At 36.0% G+C, this 20970-nt stretch overlaps 1 protein-coding gene across 1 annotated transcript; it reads left to right on the top strand.

Moving 5' to 3' along the window:
• The first annotated feature begins 709 nt into the window (after positions 1 to 709).
• Positions 710 to 1687, top strand: LOC103656330 (olfactory receptor 2T1). The gene has a single exon (XM_008683700.2). It carries the CDS (start codon positions 716 to 718, stop codon positions 1685 to 1687), a length of 972 nt encoding a protein of 323 aa, XP_008681922.1. The 5' UTR covers positions 710 to 715.
• The last annotated feature ends 19283 nt before the right edge of the window (positions 1688 to 20970 follow it).

The following is a 20970-nucleotide window of genomic DNA, read 5'->3' as shown; positions in this document are numbered from 1 at the left end:
CTCATCCTAAAATTAAATTTCTTTCTTAAAAATAAACAAAAGTAATTCCACAAAAGTGACTTGCCTCTTTTTTTCTGAGTTTGCAAGAGTGGTTTCCCATTTCCCACTTTATTTTCTCCCATACAATTTCATCTGCAACACAGATGAACAGACGCCAAGAGAATACTCATAATTCTCACAGCCCATATATCAGATCACTCATTTGTACCTAAATTGCAGAGAAAGACTACTCATAGTCAGTACTGAGATGTTTTTAAGATGGTGATAACGTTGATTATAACAAAGATTCATTTAATAAGGATACCAACTTAAACACATCTAAGGTAGTATGTACACATACACACACACACACACACACACACACACACACACACACACACACACACCAGGCCAGGGTATGTTTAACTGAAAAACATGGTTTACACCCTTATGTGTTGTTATATGTATTACTGTAGAACAACAGCATCTGTTGACATCATCTTGTCCAATGTATTTAAAGAACTATTGATTAAGGTGATCAGTTTTATGTAAAGAAACATTTTAGAATAGATTATTTGCTAGATATTTGTGTCAAAGTTGTAAGAAAATATTTTTAAATGTTTTCCTCCAACTTTTAGAAGTTCGTTGACTAACAGACAACCCATATGTTGTTATGTTAATTCTCTAAGAATATTGTCATTTTATTTGGAAGATTTTAGGTCACAACAGCACCATCATGGGATCAATGGAAGTGTACAACACAACCTCTTCCTCTGCAGACTTCACCTTCATGGGACTGTTCAACAGGAAGGACATATCAGGCCTTCTTTTTGCCATTATCTCTGTCATCTTTTTCATTGCATTGATGGCCAATGGGATCATGATCTTCCTGATCCGCACTGATGCACGACTTCACACTCCCATGTACTTCCTGCTCAGCCACCTCTCCTTCATTGACATGATGTACATCTCCACCATCGTGCCCAAGATGCTGGTTGATTACCTGCTCGGTCAAAGAACCATCTCCTTTATGGGGTGCACAGCTCAGCATTTCCTCTACCTCACCCTCGTGGGAGCCGAGTTCTTCCTGTTGGGCCTCATGGCCTATGACCGCTATGTGGCCATCTGCAACCCCCTTCGCTATCCTGTTCTTATGAGCCGCCGGGTCTGTTGGATGATCATAGCAGGTTCCTGGTTTGGGGGCTCTCTGGATGGTTTCCTTCTAACTCCCATCACCATGAGCTTTCCTTTCTGCAACTCCCGGGAAATTAACCATTTCTTCTGCGAGGCACCTGCAGTCCTGCGATTGGCATGTGCAGACACAGCCCTCTATGAGACAGTAATGTATGTGTGCTGTGTTCTGATGCTGCTAATTCCTTTCTCTGTAGTGATTGCTTCTTATGCCCGAATCCTGACCACAGTCCACCACATGAGTTCAGTGGAGGGGAGGAAGAAGGCATTTGCCACCTGCTCGTCTCACATGACAGTGGTGACCTTGTTCTATGGGGCTGCCATGTACACCTACATGCTTCCACACTCTTACCACAGGCCAGCCCAGGACAAAGTCTTTTCTGTGTTCTACACAATCCTTACACCAATGCTAAATCCACTCATATACAGTCTGAGGAACAAGGATGTGACTGGAGCTCTTAAGAGGGCACTAGGCAGGTTTAAGGGTACACAAAGAGTGTCAGGAGAAGTGTTTTGATAGTGGCTTCTTCTCACGTGAGTAACAAATGACACCCTTTGTGAACAGTGTGGCCATGCTTTCAACGAAAGATTAAACTGGAGGGTAGGTTCAATTGTGAAGGGAAAAAAAAAAAAAGGAAAAAAAAATCAATATAAAAATTCATCCTTTTGATCTTCATTTCTTCATCTCTTCTTTCCTTTCTTATGACTTCCCTTTATTCTGTTCTGTTTACATGTATTCAAAATAAATGCTCAGTGTTTGTCAGGAATTGAAAATAAAATTTCTTGCTCCACAGCTTCACCTTTTGGAGATGACATAAGTTGCTTGCAATTTTAAATGGCATGAACTATGTTGAAGGGTGCAGGAGGGAAGGTGGTACTTTTAATATATATGATACTGCTGTATAACTCTATGTACCATCTAAAAATAAGAAAAAAATATAATCTTCTCTATTTTGAAGACTAATACCTGACCCAGCCTTTTAGGAAGACAGTTGTGTAACTACCTATGTGTTTCAATTTGTCAGTTGGTCAGAAGAGTCACTGAATATAATTTTCTCAAATAGTCATTGTATTCCCTGAAATAATTATGTGTGTTTTACTTTAAGTAACAATACAGTATTTAAGTTTTGTTTGCTTGTAACACAGAAGTGAAAGTTTTGTCAGATAAGTTAAAATTGACGGGTGAGAAAAAAACACACTGCCCAGAAAAGACAATGTGAGGGTATCATATGGTTAAAAGTTTACTTAATGTCAGAGAAACACAAAAGGATACGGCCTGAGAGGATACTAAAATAATTATTAAAATATGTGACAAGGTCATCAGGATTTATCATATACAAGCCAAATAATAAGAGTTTATTCATATTCCATATTCATACTCCCCACTGATCCAGGAATTGGGGACAATAAACATGTGGCAAATCATGTTCAATATTGCATTTGATTATATAAGGAGTTTACTCAGGTATCATAGGGATCACTTGATTAAATTATTAATAATCATAATCAATCATATTAGTCAATCTGTCTAAAACTTAACAATTCACATATTTTGTAAGGTTCATCACCCCTAACAACCTCATAACAAATAAACCACATATTAACAGCTTTAATTACAGATGAAAACAGTGGGGTTCAATGAAGTAAGGGACTTCTGTAGGATTTTTTTTTAATTAGTGCATTAAGCTACAAAATTTCAAGGAATGTGATTGATTGAACACTATATCTTTCTGATACAGCTTCCTCATTCATTTATCCATGTATACATTTATTCATCATAGCTGTTAGCAAGATGGGAAAAGCACCTACAGTTAAAAAGTTTACATTCTAATGAGGGAAAGGCAATGAAAAGAAAAATAATAAAAAAAAAAAAACAGCAGTCAAGAAAACAATTTATATCCCCACAACATTGTACGTAGCAACAGTGACTAAAGCTGAACATATCTGTTCTCTGTGCCCCAGAAGAAACACACTCAGGAATTTCTAACAAATATGTATCCATAATCTTAACCAAAAGATATGTAGTAACAGATGGAAAAAAAAAAAAGAAGCTACCCAAAATCTCACTGGTGGTGACATAAATTGTGACATGTCATACAATAAAGATAGACATTCTACTAATGCTACTTACAATAATATAGATTAATCTCAGAAACATGTTGAATTGAAGAAGAAAGTTACAAAGGAGTACATTTATATAAAGTACAGATTCTAGTCTATGCTTGGAAGATTAGTGGCTGAAAGGGTATGTGGGTGTGTTCTGAGGTGCTGGTAATTTTCTGTTTCTTCATGTGGATTCTGATTACACATCCAGTGTTCAGTTTGAGAAAACTTACCAAGTTCAACTTTTTGTATGTTTAATATTTTTGTATGTTTATTTTGCTTCAATAAAATTAAAATATAACTCATATTAGATATATATCACATTTTCTTTATCTATTCATTCATCAGTAGCTGCTTAAGTTGCTTCGACGTCTTGGCTATTGCGACCAATGCTGCAATAAACATGGGTATGAAGATATGCCTCCACATAGTAGTTTTGTTTCCTTCAGATATATTTCCAGAAGTGGAATTGCTGAATTATATGGTAGCACTATTGTTTTTATTTTTGGAGGAACTTTCATACTGTATTCCACAATGGCTGCACTAATTTACATTCTCACAAACAGTGCACAAGTGTCCCCTTGACAACACTTGTTATCTCCCATCTTTTTGATGACAGCCGTTCTAACAGGTGTAAGTTTCTAGCTCATTGTGTTGTACAGTTTAAACTAATGCAATGTTATGTGTCAATTTTATCTTAAAACTGGGAAAATATAACTTACAATATAATGAAGTGCATACAAGAAATACATTAACACAGTGGGATAATGGAGATCAGTGAAGGGCTACTCAAGCTACCATGTTCAAGGAAGTACTTTCCAAGGAGACTCTAGTTGTGCAAGAAAGGAGCCAGGCAAGGGAAAATCCAAATTGACAGGCTTCCAGGTAGGAAGAATAGTAGGTGTCATTGTCCTGAAATGGGGAAGGTGTGTTCAGAAGATGGGGCAGTGAAAATGAAATGCTAGGTTTGAAATGTCTATTGAATATATGTTGAAATGTCAGATATTTCAGCTTGTATATCATTTCAGTTGTTAAGTGTGAAGATAGATTTTAAGAGTCACTGATAAACATACTGTATGTAACCACAGGAGATTACATTAGGAGATCAAACCTAGTTGAGAGACTGCATATATAAAGAAGAAAAAAACTGAAAAATAGGTCAAAATATTTCAATGTATAAATGCCAAGCCATGAAAGAAGTAGGTGACAATAAAGGGATGGAAATGATGTAGAACACCCAGGAAAGCATGGTGTGATAGAAACCTAGAAGAGACATTCTTTCTCATAGAAAGGAGGAGTCTACAATGTGAAATACTGGACATAATTTAAGTAAATTAGAAACAAAAAGTTTGTCACCTAAATATGGAAACTAATAATCATTTTATGTCCTTGACAGAGAGGTTTCAATGAGCTAAGATGGTGGCTGAGTAGGAGGACTTAGGTTTGTGTCAGCCCCTGAACATAACTAGATAATTATCAAGTCAACCTAAATACCCCAGAAATCAACCTGAAAGAACAAACTCCACAACTTAAGGGAAAGAAGAAGCCACAACGAAGAAGGAAAGAAGTACAGAGACATATTTTGGGGGAGAAAGAGATCACAGATGCTGGAGGGGGGAGCCATAGTTGCAGAGGAAGGGAAGAGAGAGGAGCACACAGGAAAACACACAAGAACATTTTCCCAAAGCCATTAGCTGGGAAATAATAGGGACTAATTTTCATGAGTTTTTGCAACCAGTGGAGCTTAGAGACTGGGGTTTTAAGGCTTCTTTGGCTTGTCTGGGATAGAGCTGTTAGGGTGTTGCCCCACTCTTGTAGGGAAGGCAGGCAAACAAACCTGGGAGACAGTGTGGAAACGGTGATCTGAATAATACTCGGCACATACAGGGGGAGATTATTTGCTCTTCTTAGAACATGTCACTGAGAGGCAAGATTCAGGGAGAAACCACTAAGGGGACAAAGGAGGTACCAGCAGGTACTATTTCCACTTCCCCATCTCTCAGGAAAAACACATAGCAACCTGCAGAAAGTAATTCAGGTCCAACACTGGCTGCCTAACTCACTTATACCATGTCCCAAAGCATTGAGCTTTGACATGACTGCCCTTCTTGGTCAAGTTCATCTCAGTCCCAGCATAATGGGCCCCTTCCACAGAAGACCAGTGCAGGTCCCTGCCCACACCATGACCCTAAAGCCTGGAGTTTTAAAACTTAGCAGGCTTGGCTAGGATAGACCCCACAGGGCTCTGTGCTGTTTCTGGGAAGAAAACAGGCAAACAACCTGGAGGCTGACAGTGTGGAAAGAGCAATCTGAAAAACAAAACAAAGCAAAACAAAGCAAAACAAAAAATCCTAAGACATATGGCAGGGAGATTACTTACTCTTCTTGAAATGTCTGCCTGAGAGACAGTGGTGCCTCTCCAGGAAAAGCAGAGCTGGTTAGCACCATTTTCCACCTCCAGCCCTCAGCATAAACACAGAGCCACCTGTGGGAAGCAGTGCAGTGGATACTTTGAATGCTTAACTTGCTTACACTAAGCTTCACACCTTCTCACTCAATCTTGCCACAGTCCCTAGGAGGCAGGTCACTCATCCAAAGACCAGCAAAAACTCCTGCCCGCAATACACCTCCAAGTTTTTCAGGGCCTCAGTAGTGGTGGAGGTGGTAACAGGACACATTTCACAAGCATACAGAAGCACACTAGGTAAAACTTGCCACGTTCAGGCCAGAGATCAAACACTGACCACTTCATGCAACGAGAACCTCTGAAGATGACTGGCTTGAAGAATAGTGCCGGCAAAACACAATGGCAGAGCAGACACAACACACAATGGAAGCACTCCCTTAAGCTCCAGGCCCTTGGAATGACATGATATCTTCTTCATAAAGCCATTACTTTCATGAGTAAGAAACATAACTGGCTTTTCTATCAGGCGGAAGAAGAAGGTAGAGAAGAGACAAAATGAGAAGACAGGATTTATCCCAAATGAAAGAAGAAGATAAAACCACAGTCAGAGATCTAAGCAAAACAGGAATAGCTAACATGCCTGATGGAAAATTAAGAGCAACAATGATAAAGGTATTCACTGGGTTTGAGAAAAGAATGGAAGCCATCAGTATTACCATAACGACAAAGATAAAAATGTTTAAAAAATATTTAAAGATATGTCTTCATTGGAAAAGTGTCTGTTCATATCTTCTGCCCATTTTTGGATTTGAATATTTGTTTCACATGTATTGAGTTTGAGAAGTTCTTTGTAGATCTTGAATACTAATCTTTTATCTGTAGTGTCATTTGCAAATATCTTCTCCCATTCCGTGGGCTGCCTTTTAGTTTTTTTGACTATTTCCTTGGCTGTGCAGAAGCTTTTTATCTTGATGAAGTCCCACAAGTTCATTTTATCTTTTGTTTCTCTTGCCTTTGGAGATGTGTCGTGAAAAAAGTTGCTGTGGCCAATGTCAAAGAGGTTGTGGCCTATGCTTTCCTCTAGGATTTTGATGGATTCCTATCTCACATCGAGGTCTTTCATCCATTTGGAGTTTATCTTTGTGTATGGTGTGAAAGAGTGGTCACGTTTCATTCTTTTGCATGAAGCTGTTCAATTTTCCCAGCACCATTTATTGAAGAGACTGTCTTTTTTTTCCACTGGATATTTTTTTCTGCTTTGTCAAAGATTAGTTGCCCAAAGAGCCGAGGGTCCATTTCTGGGTTCTCTATTCTGTCCCATTGTTCTATGCATCTGTTTTTGTGCCAGTTCCATGCTGTCTTTGTCAAATGTCTATCAGACACATGAAAAAGTGTTCAAAATAATTAGCCATCAGGGAAATTCAAATCAAAACCACATTGAGATACCACCTTATGCCAGTTAGAATGGCAAAAATTGACAAGGCAGGAAACAACATATGTTGGAGAGGATGTGGAGAAAGGGGATCCCTCTTACATTTTTGGTGGGAATGCAAGTTGTTACAGCCACTCTGGAAAACAGTGTGGAGTTCCCTTTAAAAATTAAAAATTGAGCTACCGTATGATCCAGCCATTGCACTACTAGGTATTTACCCCAAAGATACAGACATAGTGAAGAGAAGGGCACCCCAATGATCATAGGAGCATTGTGCACAAGAGCTAAATTGTGGAAGGAGCCAAGATGCCCTTCAACAGATGACTGGATTAAGAAGATGTGGTCCATATATACAATGGAATATTACTCAGCCATCCAAAAGAACAATTTCACAACATTTGCAGCAATGTGGATGGCACTGGAGGAGATAATGTTAAGTGAAATAAGTCATGCAGAGAAAGACAATTATCATATGATTTCTTTCATCTATGGAACATAAGAACTAGGAAGATTGGTAGGGGAAGAAAGGGATAAAGAAAAGGGGGGTAATCAGAAGGGGGAATGAAGCATGAGAAACTATGGACTCTGAGGAACAAACTGAGGGCTTCAGAGGGGAAGGTGGTGGGGGAATAGGATAAGCTGGTGATGGGTAGTAAGGAGGGCACGTATTGCATGGTGCACTGGGTGTTATACGCAACTAATGAATCATCGAACTTTACATCAAAAAACAGGGATGTACTGTATGGTGACTAGCACAATATAATTAAAAACATTAAAAAATATGAAAAAAAAGAAAACAGGAAGAAATAGAAAATTTGAACAGACCCATAATGTGCAAAGAAATTGAATCACTAATCAATCTCCCAACAAACAAAAGTTCTGGGCCATTGGCTTCCCAGGGGAATTCTACCAAACATTTAAAGAAGAGTTAATACCTACTCTTCTCAAAGTGTTTCAAAGAATGGAAGTGGAAGCAAAACCTCCAAACTCATTCTATGAAGGCAGAATTACCTTGATTCTAATATTTTATTTACTTATTTGACAGAGAGAGAGAGAACACAAGCAGGGGGAGCAGCAGAGGTAGAGGGAGAAGCAGGCTCCTTGCTAAGCAAGGAATCCAATGCTGGACTGGATCCCAGGACCCTGGGATCATGACCTGAGCTGAAGGCAGATCCTTAACTGACTGAGCCACCCAGGTGCCCCAGCATTACCTTGATTCTAAAACCAAAAACCACCCTAAAAAGGAGAATTACAGGCCAAATCCATGATGAACATGGATGCAAAGATTCTCAACTAGATACTAGCAAATCAAATCCAAAATTACATTAAAAGGATTATTCACCACAATCAAGTGGGATTTATTCCTGGGCTGCAGGGGTGGTTCAACATTTGCAAATCAATCAGTATGTTACACCACATTAATAAAGGAAAGATATGAACCATATGATGCACTCAATTGATGCAGAAAAAGCATTTGACAAAATACAGTATCTATTTTTGATAAAAACCTTCAACAAATTATGGATAAAAGGAACATACCTCAACATCATAAAAGGCCACATATGTAAGAACCACAGCTGATATCAACTTCAATGGGGGAAACCTGAGAGCCTTTCCTAGAAAGTTAGGAACAAGACAAGGATGTTCACGCTCACCAGTACTATGTAACATAGTACTGGAAGTCTTAGCCTCAGCAATCACACAACGAAGAGAAATTAAAGGCATCCAAATTGGGAAGGAAGAAGTCAAACTTTCACTCTTTGCAGGTGATATATTCTATGTAGAAAACCTGAAAGACTTCACCAAGAAGAAAAAAATAATGTTAGAACTAATACATGTATTCAGCAAAGTTTCAGGATATAAAATCAATGTGCAAAAATCTATTAACTTTCTGTACACCAATAATGAAGCAGCAGAAAAAGAAATCAAGGAATCAATCCCATTTGAAATTGCATCAAAACACAAGATACATAGGAATAGATCTAACTAAGGAGGTAAAAAAATCTGTACTCTGAATATGATAGGAAACTTATAAAAGAAATTGAAGAAGACACAAAGAAATGGAAAACCATTCCATGCTCATGGATTGGAAGACCAAACATTGTTAATATCTATACTACCCAACACAACCTACACATTTAATACAATCCCTATCAAATTACCACCAGCATTTTTCACAGAGCTAGAAAAAACAATCTTAAAATTTGTACAGAACCACAAAAGACCCCAAATAGTGAAACAATTCTGAAAATGAAAAAGAAAACTGGAGGCATCATAATTCTGGTTTTAAAGCTATATTACAATGCTGGAGTCATCAAGACAGAATGGTGCTGGCACAAAAGCAAACATGTGGGTCAATGGAACAGAATAGAATATCCTGAAATGGACCCACGGCTATATGGTCAACAAGTCTTTGGTAAGCAGGGTACTTGTAGGGTACTACAACCCAGCAATTGCATTGCTAGGTATTTACCCAAAGGATGCAAAAATACAGATTCAAAGGGTTTCATGCACCATGTTATTTATAGCAGCATTATCAATAAAGCCAAACTATAGAGAAAACCCCAAAGTATATCAACTGGATATATCAATGGACAAAGAAGACATGATGTATATATACAATGGACTATTAGCCATCAAAAAGAATGGAATCTTGCCATTTACAATGACATGGACGGAGCCAGAGTGTTCTTATGCTAAGTGAAATAATTCAGCCATAGAAAGACAAATGCCATGTAATCTCACTCATATGTGGAATTTAAGAAACAAAACAAACGGATCAGTGGGAAGGGGCGAAAAACAAGAAAAAGAAAGAAGCAGAACAAAGCCATAACAGACTCTTAACAACAGAGAACAAACTGAGGATTTATGGAGGGAGATGGGCGGGATATGGGCTAATTGGGTGATGGGTATTAAAGAGGGCACTTGATGATGAATATTGGGTATCGTATGTAAGTGATGAATCACTGAATTCTACTCCAGAAACCAATATTGAACTGTATGTTAACTAACTAAAATTTAAGTAAAAAGAAAAAAATAAATGTTAAAGGAAATTATCTGAGTGGAAAGAATATGCCATAATCAGGAGTAAGAAAAATATGAAAGGAAAATTTTTCATAGTCAAATACAAATATAATTAAATCAGTAGTTTAATCATTTATAAAACCAGTGTGGGGTTTAAAACACAAAATTACTACTACTACTAATATCTATAAAAAGTAGCCACATTTGTCTTCACAAAATAAAGAGACGCAAAGTAGGTCATCATGTACATAAACTGTAGGGGAAGAGAAAAAGCTTAGTTCTTTTAAAATGAATTCAAACTGGGATGCCTGGGTGGATCAGTTGGTTAAGCATCTGCCTTTGGCTCAAGTCATGATCCCAGGGTCCTAGGATCAAGTCCCTCATTGGGCTCCTTGCCCAGGGAGGAGTATGCTTCTCCCTCTGCCTCTGCTATGCCCCCTGCTTGTGCTCCCTCCCCCCCTCTCTCTTTGACAAATAAATATACAAAATCTTTCAAAAATTAAAAAATAAATAAAATGGATTCAAACTTAAGCAACCATCAACATAATATAGACTACTACATGCATAAGATGAGATATATGAGGCTGATGACAACCAAATATCAAAAACTGGTAATACATACACAAAAGATAAAGAGTAATGATGCAAGTGTATCATTAAACAAAGTCATAAAACCACAAGGGAAGAGAGCAAGGGAAAAAAATGAACATAGAACTACAAAAAACAACTGGAAGGCAAGTAACAAAATGACAATAAGTACATCTATCAAAAATTATGTAGAATGTAAATGGGATAAGAGCTCCCATCAAAAAACATAGGGTGACTACATGAATAAAAAAGCAAGATCCATCTATAAACTGGCTACAAGACACTCAGTTCATTTATTTTATTTTATTTTTTATTTTATTATTTTATTTTATTTTATGCTGTTTTGTTTTGTTTCATTTTGCTATTTTAATTCCAGTATAGTTAACATACAGTATTATATTACGTTCAGGATTACAATATAATTATTCAACAATTCTGTACTTTACCCAGGGCTCATCATAAGTTCACTCTTTAATATCACCATCACTTATTACATCCATCCCCCTATTCACCTCACCTCTGGTAAATAGGTTTGTTCTCTATAGTTAAATGTCTGTTTCTTGGTTTGTTTCTTCCTCTCTCTCTCTCTTTTTATCTTTTTTTACCTTGCTCATTTGTTTTCTTAAATTCCACCTATGAATGAAATCAGATGGTGTTTGTCTTTCTCTGACTGGTTATTTCATTTAGGATTATACTCTCTAATTCCATCCATGTTACAAATGACATGATTTCATCCTTTTTAATGGCTGAATAATATTCTACATCTTCTTTATCCATTGATCAGTCAATGGACCCTTGGGCTGCTTCCATATCTTAACTATCGAAAGTATTGCTGCTATGAACATCAGGATTCAGGAATCCCTATGAAGTAATGTTCTTATATTCCTTGAGTAAATACCCAGTAGTGTTATTGCTGGATCACAAGGTGTTCTATTTTGAACTTTTTGAGGAACCTCCATCTGGTTTTCCACAATGTCTGCACCAGTTTGCAATCCCAACAACAGTGCAAGAGGGTTCCCTTTCTGAACAGCCTAGTCAAAACTTGTTGTTTCTAGAGATTTTGATTTTCGCATTCTGACAGGTATGAGGTAAGATCTCATTGTAGTTTTGATTTGCATTTCCCTGATGATGTGTGATGTTGAACATTTTTTCATGAGTCTGTTGGCTATATGGATGTCTTCTTTGGAGAAATATCTGTCCATTTATTCTGCCCATTTTTATTTTTATATATGTTTATTTTTTAATTAATTAATTAATTAATTATTTTATTATGCTCAGCTAGCCAAACATATAGGACGTCATTAGTTTTTGATGTAGTGTTCAATGACTCATTAGTTGCATATAACACCAAGTGCTCATCACAACACATGCCCTCCTTAATACCCATCACCCGGTTTCACCATGCCCCCAAATCCCTCCCTTCTGTAACTTACAGTTTCTTTCCTGGAGTCCAGAGTCTCTCATGGTTGATCTCCATCTCTGGTATCTTCACATTCAGGTTTCCTTCCCTCCCCCTTTTGTCCTCTGTGCTATTCCTTATGTTCCACATATGAGTGAAACCATATAATAATTGTCTTTCTAGGCTTGACTTATATCATCACCTAGCACAATCCCCTCCAGTTCCATCTATGTCGAGGCAAATGGTGGGTATTTTTTCCTTTCTGATGGCTGAGTAATATTCCATTGTATATATGAACCACATCATTATCCATTCATGTTGAAGGGCATCTTGGATCCTTCCACAGTTTGGCTATTGTAGACATTGTTGCTATGAATGTTGGGGTGCATGTGCTCCTTCTTTTCTTTCCATCTGTATCTTTGGGGTAAATTCCTAATAGTGCGATTGCTAGGTTTTAGAGTAGCTCTATTTTTAACATCTTGAGGAACCTGCATACTGTTTTCCAGAGTGTCTGTCCCAGCTTGCATTCCCACCAGCAGTGTAAGAGGTTTCCCTTTTCTCCATATCCTATCCAACATTTGTTGCTTCTTGTCTTGTTAATTTTTGCCATTCTAACTGGTGTAAGGTGGTATCTCATTGTGGTTTTGATTTGTATTTCCCTGATGGCAAGTGATGTGGAATGTTTTTCCATGTGTCTGTTAGCAATATGTATGTCTTCTTTGGAGAAGTTTCTGTTCATGTCTTCTGCCCATTGCTTGATTGGATTATTTGGTTTTTTTGGGTGTTGAATGTGAGAAGTTCTTTATAGATCTTGGATACCAGCCCTTTATTCATAGTATTGTTTGCAAATATCTTATTCCATTCCAGGGCCACCTCTTATTTCTGTTGACTGTTTCCTTTACTGTGCAGAAGCTTTTTGTTGAAGTTCCAGTAGTTCATTTTTTGCTTTTGCTTCACTTGCCATTAGAGATGTGTCTTTAAAGAAGTTGTGGCCGAGGTTGAACAGGTTACTGCTTATGTTCTCCTCTAGGATTTTGATGGATTCCTGTCTCCCATTGAAGTCTTTCTTCCATTCTGAGTCTATCTTTGTGTATGTTGTGAGAGAATGGTCCAGTTTCATTCTTCTGCATGTGACTGTCCAATTTTCTGAACACCATTTATTGAACAGACTTTTTTCCATTGGATATTCTTTCTTGATTTGTCAAAGATTGGTTGGCCATAGAGTTGAAGGTCCATTCTGGGGCTGTCTATTCTGTTCAACTGATCTATGTGTCTATTGTTATGCCAGTACCATGCTTTTTTGGTGATCATAGCTTTGTCATATAGCTTGAAGTCAGGGATTGTGATACCCCCAGGTTTGGTTTTCTTTTTCTACATTCACCTTGTGATTCAGGGTCTTTCAAGTTCCATAAAAATTTTAGCATTGTTTGTTCCAGCCCCTTGAAAAATGTCAATGGTATTTTGATAGAAATTGCATTGAAACTGTAGATTGCTCTGAGCAGCATAGACATTTGCACAATGTTTGTTTTTCCAATCCATGAGAATGGGATGTTTTTCCATCTATTTGTATCTTCCTCAATTTCTTTCATAAGTGTTTCTAGAGTATAGATTCTTTACTTATTTGGTTAGGTTTATTCCTAGGTATCTTATGGTTTTGGGTGCTATTGTAAATGAAACTGATTCCTTAATTTCTCTTTCTTCAGTTATATTGTTAGTGTATAGAAATGCAAATGATTTCTGCGCATTGATTTTGCATCCTGCCACATTGCTGAATTGCTGTATTAGTTCTAGTCATTTGGAGGTGGCATCTTTTGGGTTTTCCATATAAAGTATCATGTCGTCTGCAAAGAAAGAGTTTGACTTCTTCTTTGCCAATATGAATGGCTTTTATTTCTTTTTTTGTCTGATTGCTGAGGCTAGGAATTCTAGTAATATGTTGAACAATAATGGTGAGAGTGGGCATCCCTGTCCTGTTCCTGAACTTAAAGTAAAATCTCTGTTTTTCCCCATTGAGATGATATTTGCCATGGGCTTTTCATAGATGGTTTTTATGATATTGAGGAATGTATCCTCTATCCCTATACTTTGAGTAGTCTTAATCAAGAAAGGATGCTGTATTTTGCTGAATGCTTTTTCTGCATTAATTGAGATGATCATATGTTTCTTGTTTTTCTTTATTAATGTGATCTACCACTTTGATTGATTAGTGGATTTTGAACCACCCTTGTAACCCAGGAATTAGTCCCATTTGGTCATGATGGATAATACTTTTAATGTACTGTTGGATCCTATTGGCTAGGATCTTGGTGAGTATTTGGGCATCCATGTTCATCATGGATATTGGTCCATAATTCTCCTTTTTGATGGGTGTTTGTCTTGCTTTGGGATCAGGGTAATGCTGGCCTCATAGAACAAGTTTGGAAGTTTTCCTTCCATTCCTATTTTTTTGAAACAGCTCAGAGGAATATGTATTATTACTTCTTTAAATGTATGGTAGAATTCCCCTGGGAAGCCATCTGGTCCTGGACTCTTGGTTTGCTGGGAGATTTTGAGAACTGCTTCAATTTCCTCTCTGGTTATTGTTCTGTTCATATTGTCTATTTCTCCCTGTTTCAGTTTTCATAGTTTATAAGTTTCCAGGAATGCATCCATTTCTTCCAGGTTGCCTTGTTTGTTGGCATAGAGTTGCTGGTGATAATTTCTAATAATTATTTCTATTCCCTTGGTATTAGCTGTGATCTCCCCTTTTCATTCATGATTTTATTGATTTGGGTCCTTTCTCTTTCCTTTTGGATAAGTCTGTCCAGAGGTTCATTGATCTTATTAATTCTTTAAAAGAACCAGCTTATAGTTTTGTTGATCTGTTATACTGTATTGCTGGTTTCTATTTCATTGATTTCTGCTCTAATCTTTATTATTTATTTTCTCCTGCTTGGCTTAGGCTTTATTTGCTGTTCTTTTTCCAGGTCCTTTAGGTGTAAGGTTAGTTGTGCATTTGGGATTTTACAATTTCTTTCACCAATGTTTTATAGTTTTCAGAGTACAAGTCGTTCACCTCTCTGGTTAGGATTATTCCAATTCTTATAATTATTTTTTGTGCAATTGTAAATGAGATTATTTTCTTTATTTCTCTACCTTCTGCTTTGTTATTAGTGTATGAAAATGCAAAAGATTTCTGCACATTGATTTGCAACCTGAAATTTTACTGAATGTTGGAATTTTCAGAGATTTCTATATATAGTGTCATGTCATCTGAAAATAGTGAAAATTTTACCTCTTCTTTACCAATTTGGACACAATTTATTTCTTTTTGTTGATTTTTTCTGTGGCTGAGACTTCCAGTACTGTTAAATGACAGTGAGAGTGGACATCCCTGTTTTATTCCTTACCATAGAATAAAAGTATCAGTTTTTGTCTATTGAGATATTACCTGTGGGTTTTTCATATATGGCTTTTAGTATGTTGAAGTCTGTTCCCTCTATCCCTACTTGGTTGAGGGTTTTTATCATGAATGGAATTTGTAGTTTTCAACTCTTTCTCTTCATCTATTGAAAGGATCATATGGTCCTTATACTTTCTTTTATTAATGAAATATATCATATAAATTGATTTGTGAATATCGAAGCACCTTGAATTCCAAGAATGAATTAAACTTGATCAGTGTGTATGATTTTGTTTAAGTATTGTTGGATTCAGTTTGCTAGTATTTTGTTGAGGATTTGTGCCTCTATATTCATCAGATATTTGGATTGTAGTTCTTCTTTTTTTGTTGTGTCTTTACCTGGTTTGGTATCTTGGTGATACTGGCCTCACTGAATGAATTTGGAAGTTTTCCTTCTTCAATTTTCGGAATAGTTTGAGAAGAATTAATATTAACTCTTCCTTAAATGTTTGGTAGAATTCACCTGTGAAGCCTTCTATTCTTTTTTTTTTTTGAATAATTTTTATTTTGTCATTATGTTTATATCTATTTTGCACAATTTCTTTTTTTATAATAATTGTTATTATGTTATGTTTGTCACCATACAGTACATCCCAAGTTTTTGATGTAAAGTTTCATGATTCATTATTTGCGTATAACACCCAGTGCACCATGCAATACATGCCTTCCTTAATACCCGTCACCAGCTTATCCCAATACCCCACACCCCTCCTCTCTACAGCTCTCAGTTTGTTTCCCAGAGTCCATAGTCTCTCATGGTTCATTCCCCCTTCTGCTTACCCCCCCTTTCTTCTTCCCTTTCTTCTTCTATTCTTTTTTGAATAGTGATTCAATTTCCTTGCTGGTAATTAATTTGTTCAAATTTTGTATTTCTTCCTGCTTCAGTTTTGGTAGGTTATATGTTTCCAGGAATTTACCCATTTCTTCTAGGTTGTCCAATTTGCTGGTGTATAGTATTTCATAATATTCTCTTACAATGGTTTGTATTTTTGCAGTGCTCATTGTTATTTCTTCTCTTTTCCTTGATTTTATTTATTTGAATCCTTTCTTTTTTTAAGTGTTTTGCTAGAGATTTATCAATTTTATCTTTTGAAAGAAACAGCTCCTGTTTTCTTTGATCTGTCCTATTGTTTTTTGTTTGTTTTGTTTTTTTTTAGTTTCTAGATCATTTATTTCAATTCTATTCTTTAATTTTGTTTTCCTTCTGCTGTTTGGGGTTTTGTTTGTTGTTCTTTTTCTATCTCCTTTAGGTGTAATGTTAGGTTGTTTTATGAGACTTTTATTGCTTCTTGAGATAGTCTTGTATTGCTATTACCTTCCTTCTTCAAAGAGCTTTTGCTGCATCCCGAAGATTTTGAAACATTGTGTTTTATTTTTCATTTGTTTCCGTATATTTTCTGATTTCTTTGATTTCTTGGTTTCTCCACTCACTATTTAGTAGCATGTTATTTACTTTCCATATATTTGTGGTCTTTCCAAATTTTATCTTGTCGTTGATTTCTTGTTTCATAGTGTTGTGGTCTGAAAATATGTATGGTATGATCTTGATCTTTTTATAGTTGTTGAGGGCTGACTTGTGACCCAGTATATGATCTATTCTGGAGACTGTTTCATGACATTTGAAAAGAAAGAATGGAATGTTCTAAATATATCTATAAATCCATTTGCTTCATTGTGTCATTCAAAGCCACAGTTTCCTTGTTGATGCTCTGTTTAGGTGACTTGTCCATTGATGTAAGGGAGGTGTTAAAGTTCCCTGGCATTATTGTATTATTATCAATTAGTTCCTTTAAGTTTGGTATCAACTGTTTTATGTATTTGTGTGCATCTATTTTGGTTGTATAAATATTTACAATCATTAACTCTTCCTGTTTGATTTTCCCCTTTATTAGTATACAGTGTCCTTCTTTATATCTTGTTACAGTCTTTGTTTTAAACTCTATTTGGGTGGATATAAGTATTGTTACTCCAGCTTTCCTTTAAAATCCTTTTGCATGATAAATGTGTCTCCATTCCCTCACTTTCGATCTTCAGGTGTCTTTAGATCTAACATGAGTTTTCTTGTTGGCAGCGTATGGATTTTTTTTCTTTTCACTGTGTCACCCAATCTTTTGATTGGAATGCTTAGTTGACTTACACTAAAAATAATTATTGATAGATATGTATATGTTGTCATCTTATTACTAGTTTTTTTTTTCCTTCTCCAAACGTTTAAATTCTAGTTAGTTAACATACAGTGTAATATTAGTTTCAGGTGTAGAATTAAGAGATTAATCACTTATATACAACATTCAGTGCTCATCAGAGCACCCTTATTAATACCCATCACCTATTTAATCCATTGCCCCACAGTCCCCTCCAGTAACCCTGTTTGTTCTCTATAGTTAAGAGTCTGTTTCTTGGTTGCCTCTCTCCCCTCCCACCATGTTCACTTGTTTTGTTTCTCACATTCTGCATACGAGTGAAATTTTATGTTATGTGTCTTTCATTGACTTATTTAATTTAAAAAATCACAAACAATGAATCATCGAACTTTACATCAAAAACCAGGGATGTACTGTATGGTGACTAACATAATATAATAAAAAACATTATTATAATAAAAAATAATAAGATAAAGATTTTTAAAAACAACATATGATCATCTCAATAGATGCAAAACAAAACCATATTTGGTGAAGCGTGACATGAATTCATAATAAAACTCTCAGCAAAAGGGTTTGAAGGGAACATACCTCAACATAATAAAGGCCCTATATGAAAACTCCACAACAATCATCATACTCAGTGGTGAAATAGAGTCTTTCCTCTAATATCATGAATAAGACTAGGATGTCCACTCACCACTTTCATTCAATATAGTTCTGGAAGTCCTAGCCACACCAATCAAAGACGAAAAAGAAATAAAAGGCATCCACATTTGTAAGTAAGAAGTAGAACTTTTACTTTTTGCAGATGACATGATTTTATCTTTAGAAAACCTTAAAGTCTCCATCAAAAAGTACTAGACCTAATAAATGAATTCAATAAAGTCACTTGATACAAATTAATATATAGACATCTATTGCATTTCTATACACTGATAATAAAATAGCAAAAAAAGAATTAAGAGAACAACTCTTTTACAGTTGTATCAAAAGGAATAAAATACCTAAGAATAAACTTAACCAAAACGGTAAAAGATCTGCACTCCAAAAACTATAAAACATTGATAAAAATAAGTTGAGGATTACACAAACAAATGGAAATGTATTTTATGCTTATAGATTGGAAGAACTAATATTGTTAAAATGTCTTAACTATCCAAAGCAATCTATGTATTCAATGCAATCCTTATCAAAATACCAACATTTTCATGTAACTAGAACAAATAATCTTAAAGTTTTTGTGGAATCACAAAATATGCTGACTCTTGAAAAAGAACAAAGCTGAAGATGTCACAATCCCAGATTCCAAGATAGGCTACAAAGCTATAATAAAACAGTGTGGTACAGGCACAAAAATAAACACATAGATCAATGAAACAGAATACATCTTCCAGAAATAAACACACACTTTTATGGTCAATTAATCTATGACAAAAGAGCCAAAAGTATACAATGGAGGAAAAGACAATCTCTTCAACAAATATTGATGGGAAAACTGAACAACTACATACAAAAGAATGAAGCTGGATCACTTAATTGTGCCATGCATAAAAATAAACTGAAATTGTGTTAAAGACCTAAGTGCAACATATGAAACAATCAAATTCCTAGAAGAAAACATATCCAAAATATATGGAGAACTTATACAAGTCAACACGAAACACACACAAATAGTTTGATTTAAAAATTGACAGAGAACATAGATGTTTTATAAACATGTGAAAAGATACTCAACATCAGACTACTGTAATCAGAGAAATGTAAATTAAGACCATAATGAGATATCACTTTACACTTGTCACAATGGCTAAATAAAAAACACAAGAAATAACAAGTATTGGTGAGTATGTGAAGAAAAAAGAACCCTTGTGCACTGCTGGTGGAAATGCAAATTAGTGCAGCCACTGTGGACACAGGTTATCCACATTATGGATAACCTCAAAAAATTAAAAATTCAATTACCATATGATCCAGTAGTTACACTACAGGGTATTAACCTAAAGGAAATGGAAACACTAATTCAAAGAGATATATCCACCCCTGATCATTGAAGCATTATTTACAATACCCAAATAGAGAAGCAACCTAAGTGTCCATCCATAGATAAATGGTAAAGAAGATGTGGTACATATATAGTATGGAATATTATTCAGCCATAAATGAATAAAAACTTGCCATTTACAACAATATGGATGGACCTAGAGGGTATATGTTAATTTAAATGTCTGAAAAAGACAAGTAACGAAAAAGACAAATGCCATATGATTTCACTCATGTGGAATTTAAGAAAGAAACAAACAAATAAAGGAAAAAAGAGTCACGAATAACAACAAAAAAAAGACTCTAAAATACAGAGAACAAACTGTTGGTTGTCAGAGGGGACACAGGTGGAAGGATAGGTAAAATAAATAAAGTGGATAAATAAGAGTACACTTATTTGATAAACACTGAGAAATATATAGATTTATTGGATTATTATATTGTACACCTGAAATTAATATAACACTGATAAATGTACTTCCACAAAAATGTAAAAATAATAAAATTTTAAAAATTAAAATGGGCTCAGGAGACAAAAGTGGGAGCTCTCATGTCCTACCATTTGTTGTCAATTGCAGACCCAACAGTAAGAGACATCTCTTGCAAGTGGATACTACTTTAGTACCCCAGAATAATGTGGAAAGCTTTTCTTGTCCACTTGCAACAGCCCAGCCCATGAAAAACATTTACAACTCAGCCACTGAAAACTCACTATACTTCACATTTCTAGTTTACTCCAATAGACTTTTTTTTTAAATTTATTTATTTGAGAGAGAAACAGAGGGAGCTAGAACAAGCAGGGGGAGTGGCAGGCAGAGAGAGGGAGAAGCAGGTTCCTTGCAGAGCATGGAGCCCAATGCTGGGCTGATTCCAGAACCCTGAGATCATGACCTGAGCCAGAGGTAGATGCTTAACCAACTGAGTCACACAGGCACGCCAGCTTTTTGTTTATAAAAGCTTCTGACAACTGTGCCTTTTCCTATATAAATTAACTTTTCTCTCTTTTGTTTTCCAAACTTGCCATGGTTTTACCTTGGCTCAGAAATCCCAAATAACAATTCTCTGCCCTTCCCAAATAAACCCATTTTTGTTGGGTTTGCTGGTATCTGGAAGTTTTAAAATTAACACACCTAAGAATCATCCTACTGGATTTCTTTTTTCCTGTTTGGGATTCCTTTTCCTCCAGCTTTCTTCATGCTAAATTCTTTTTCTCTTTAA

Source organism: Ursus maritimus, unplaced genomic scaffold, assembly GCF_017311325.1.
Source record: "Ursus maritimus isolate PB19 unplaced genomic scaffold, ASM1731132v1 scaffold_5, whole genome shotgun sequence".
Classification (NCBI taxonomy): Eukaryota; Metazoa; Chordata; class Mammalia; order Carnivora; family Ursidae; genus Ursus; species Ursus maritimus.
Note: the sequence above shows the minus strand (reverse complement) of the source record. Positions and strands in the feature narration are given on the sequence as shown.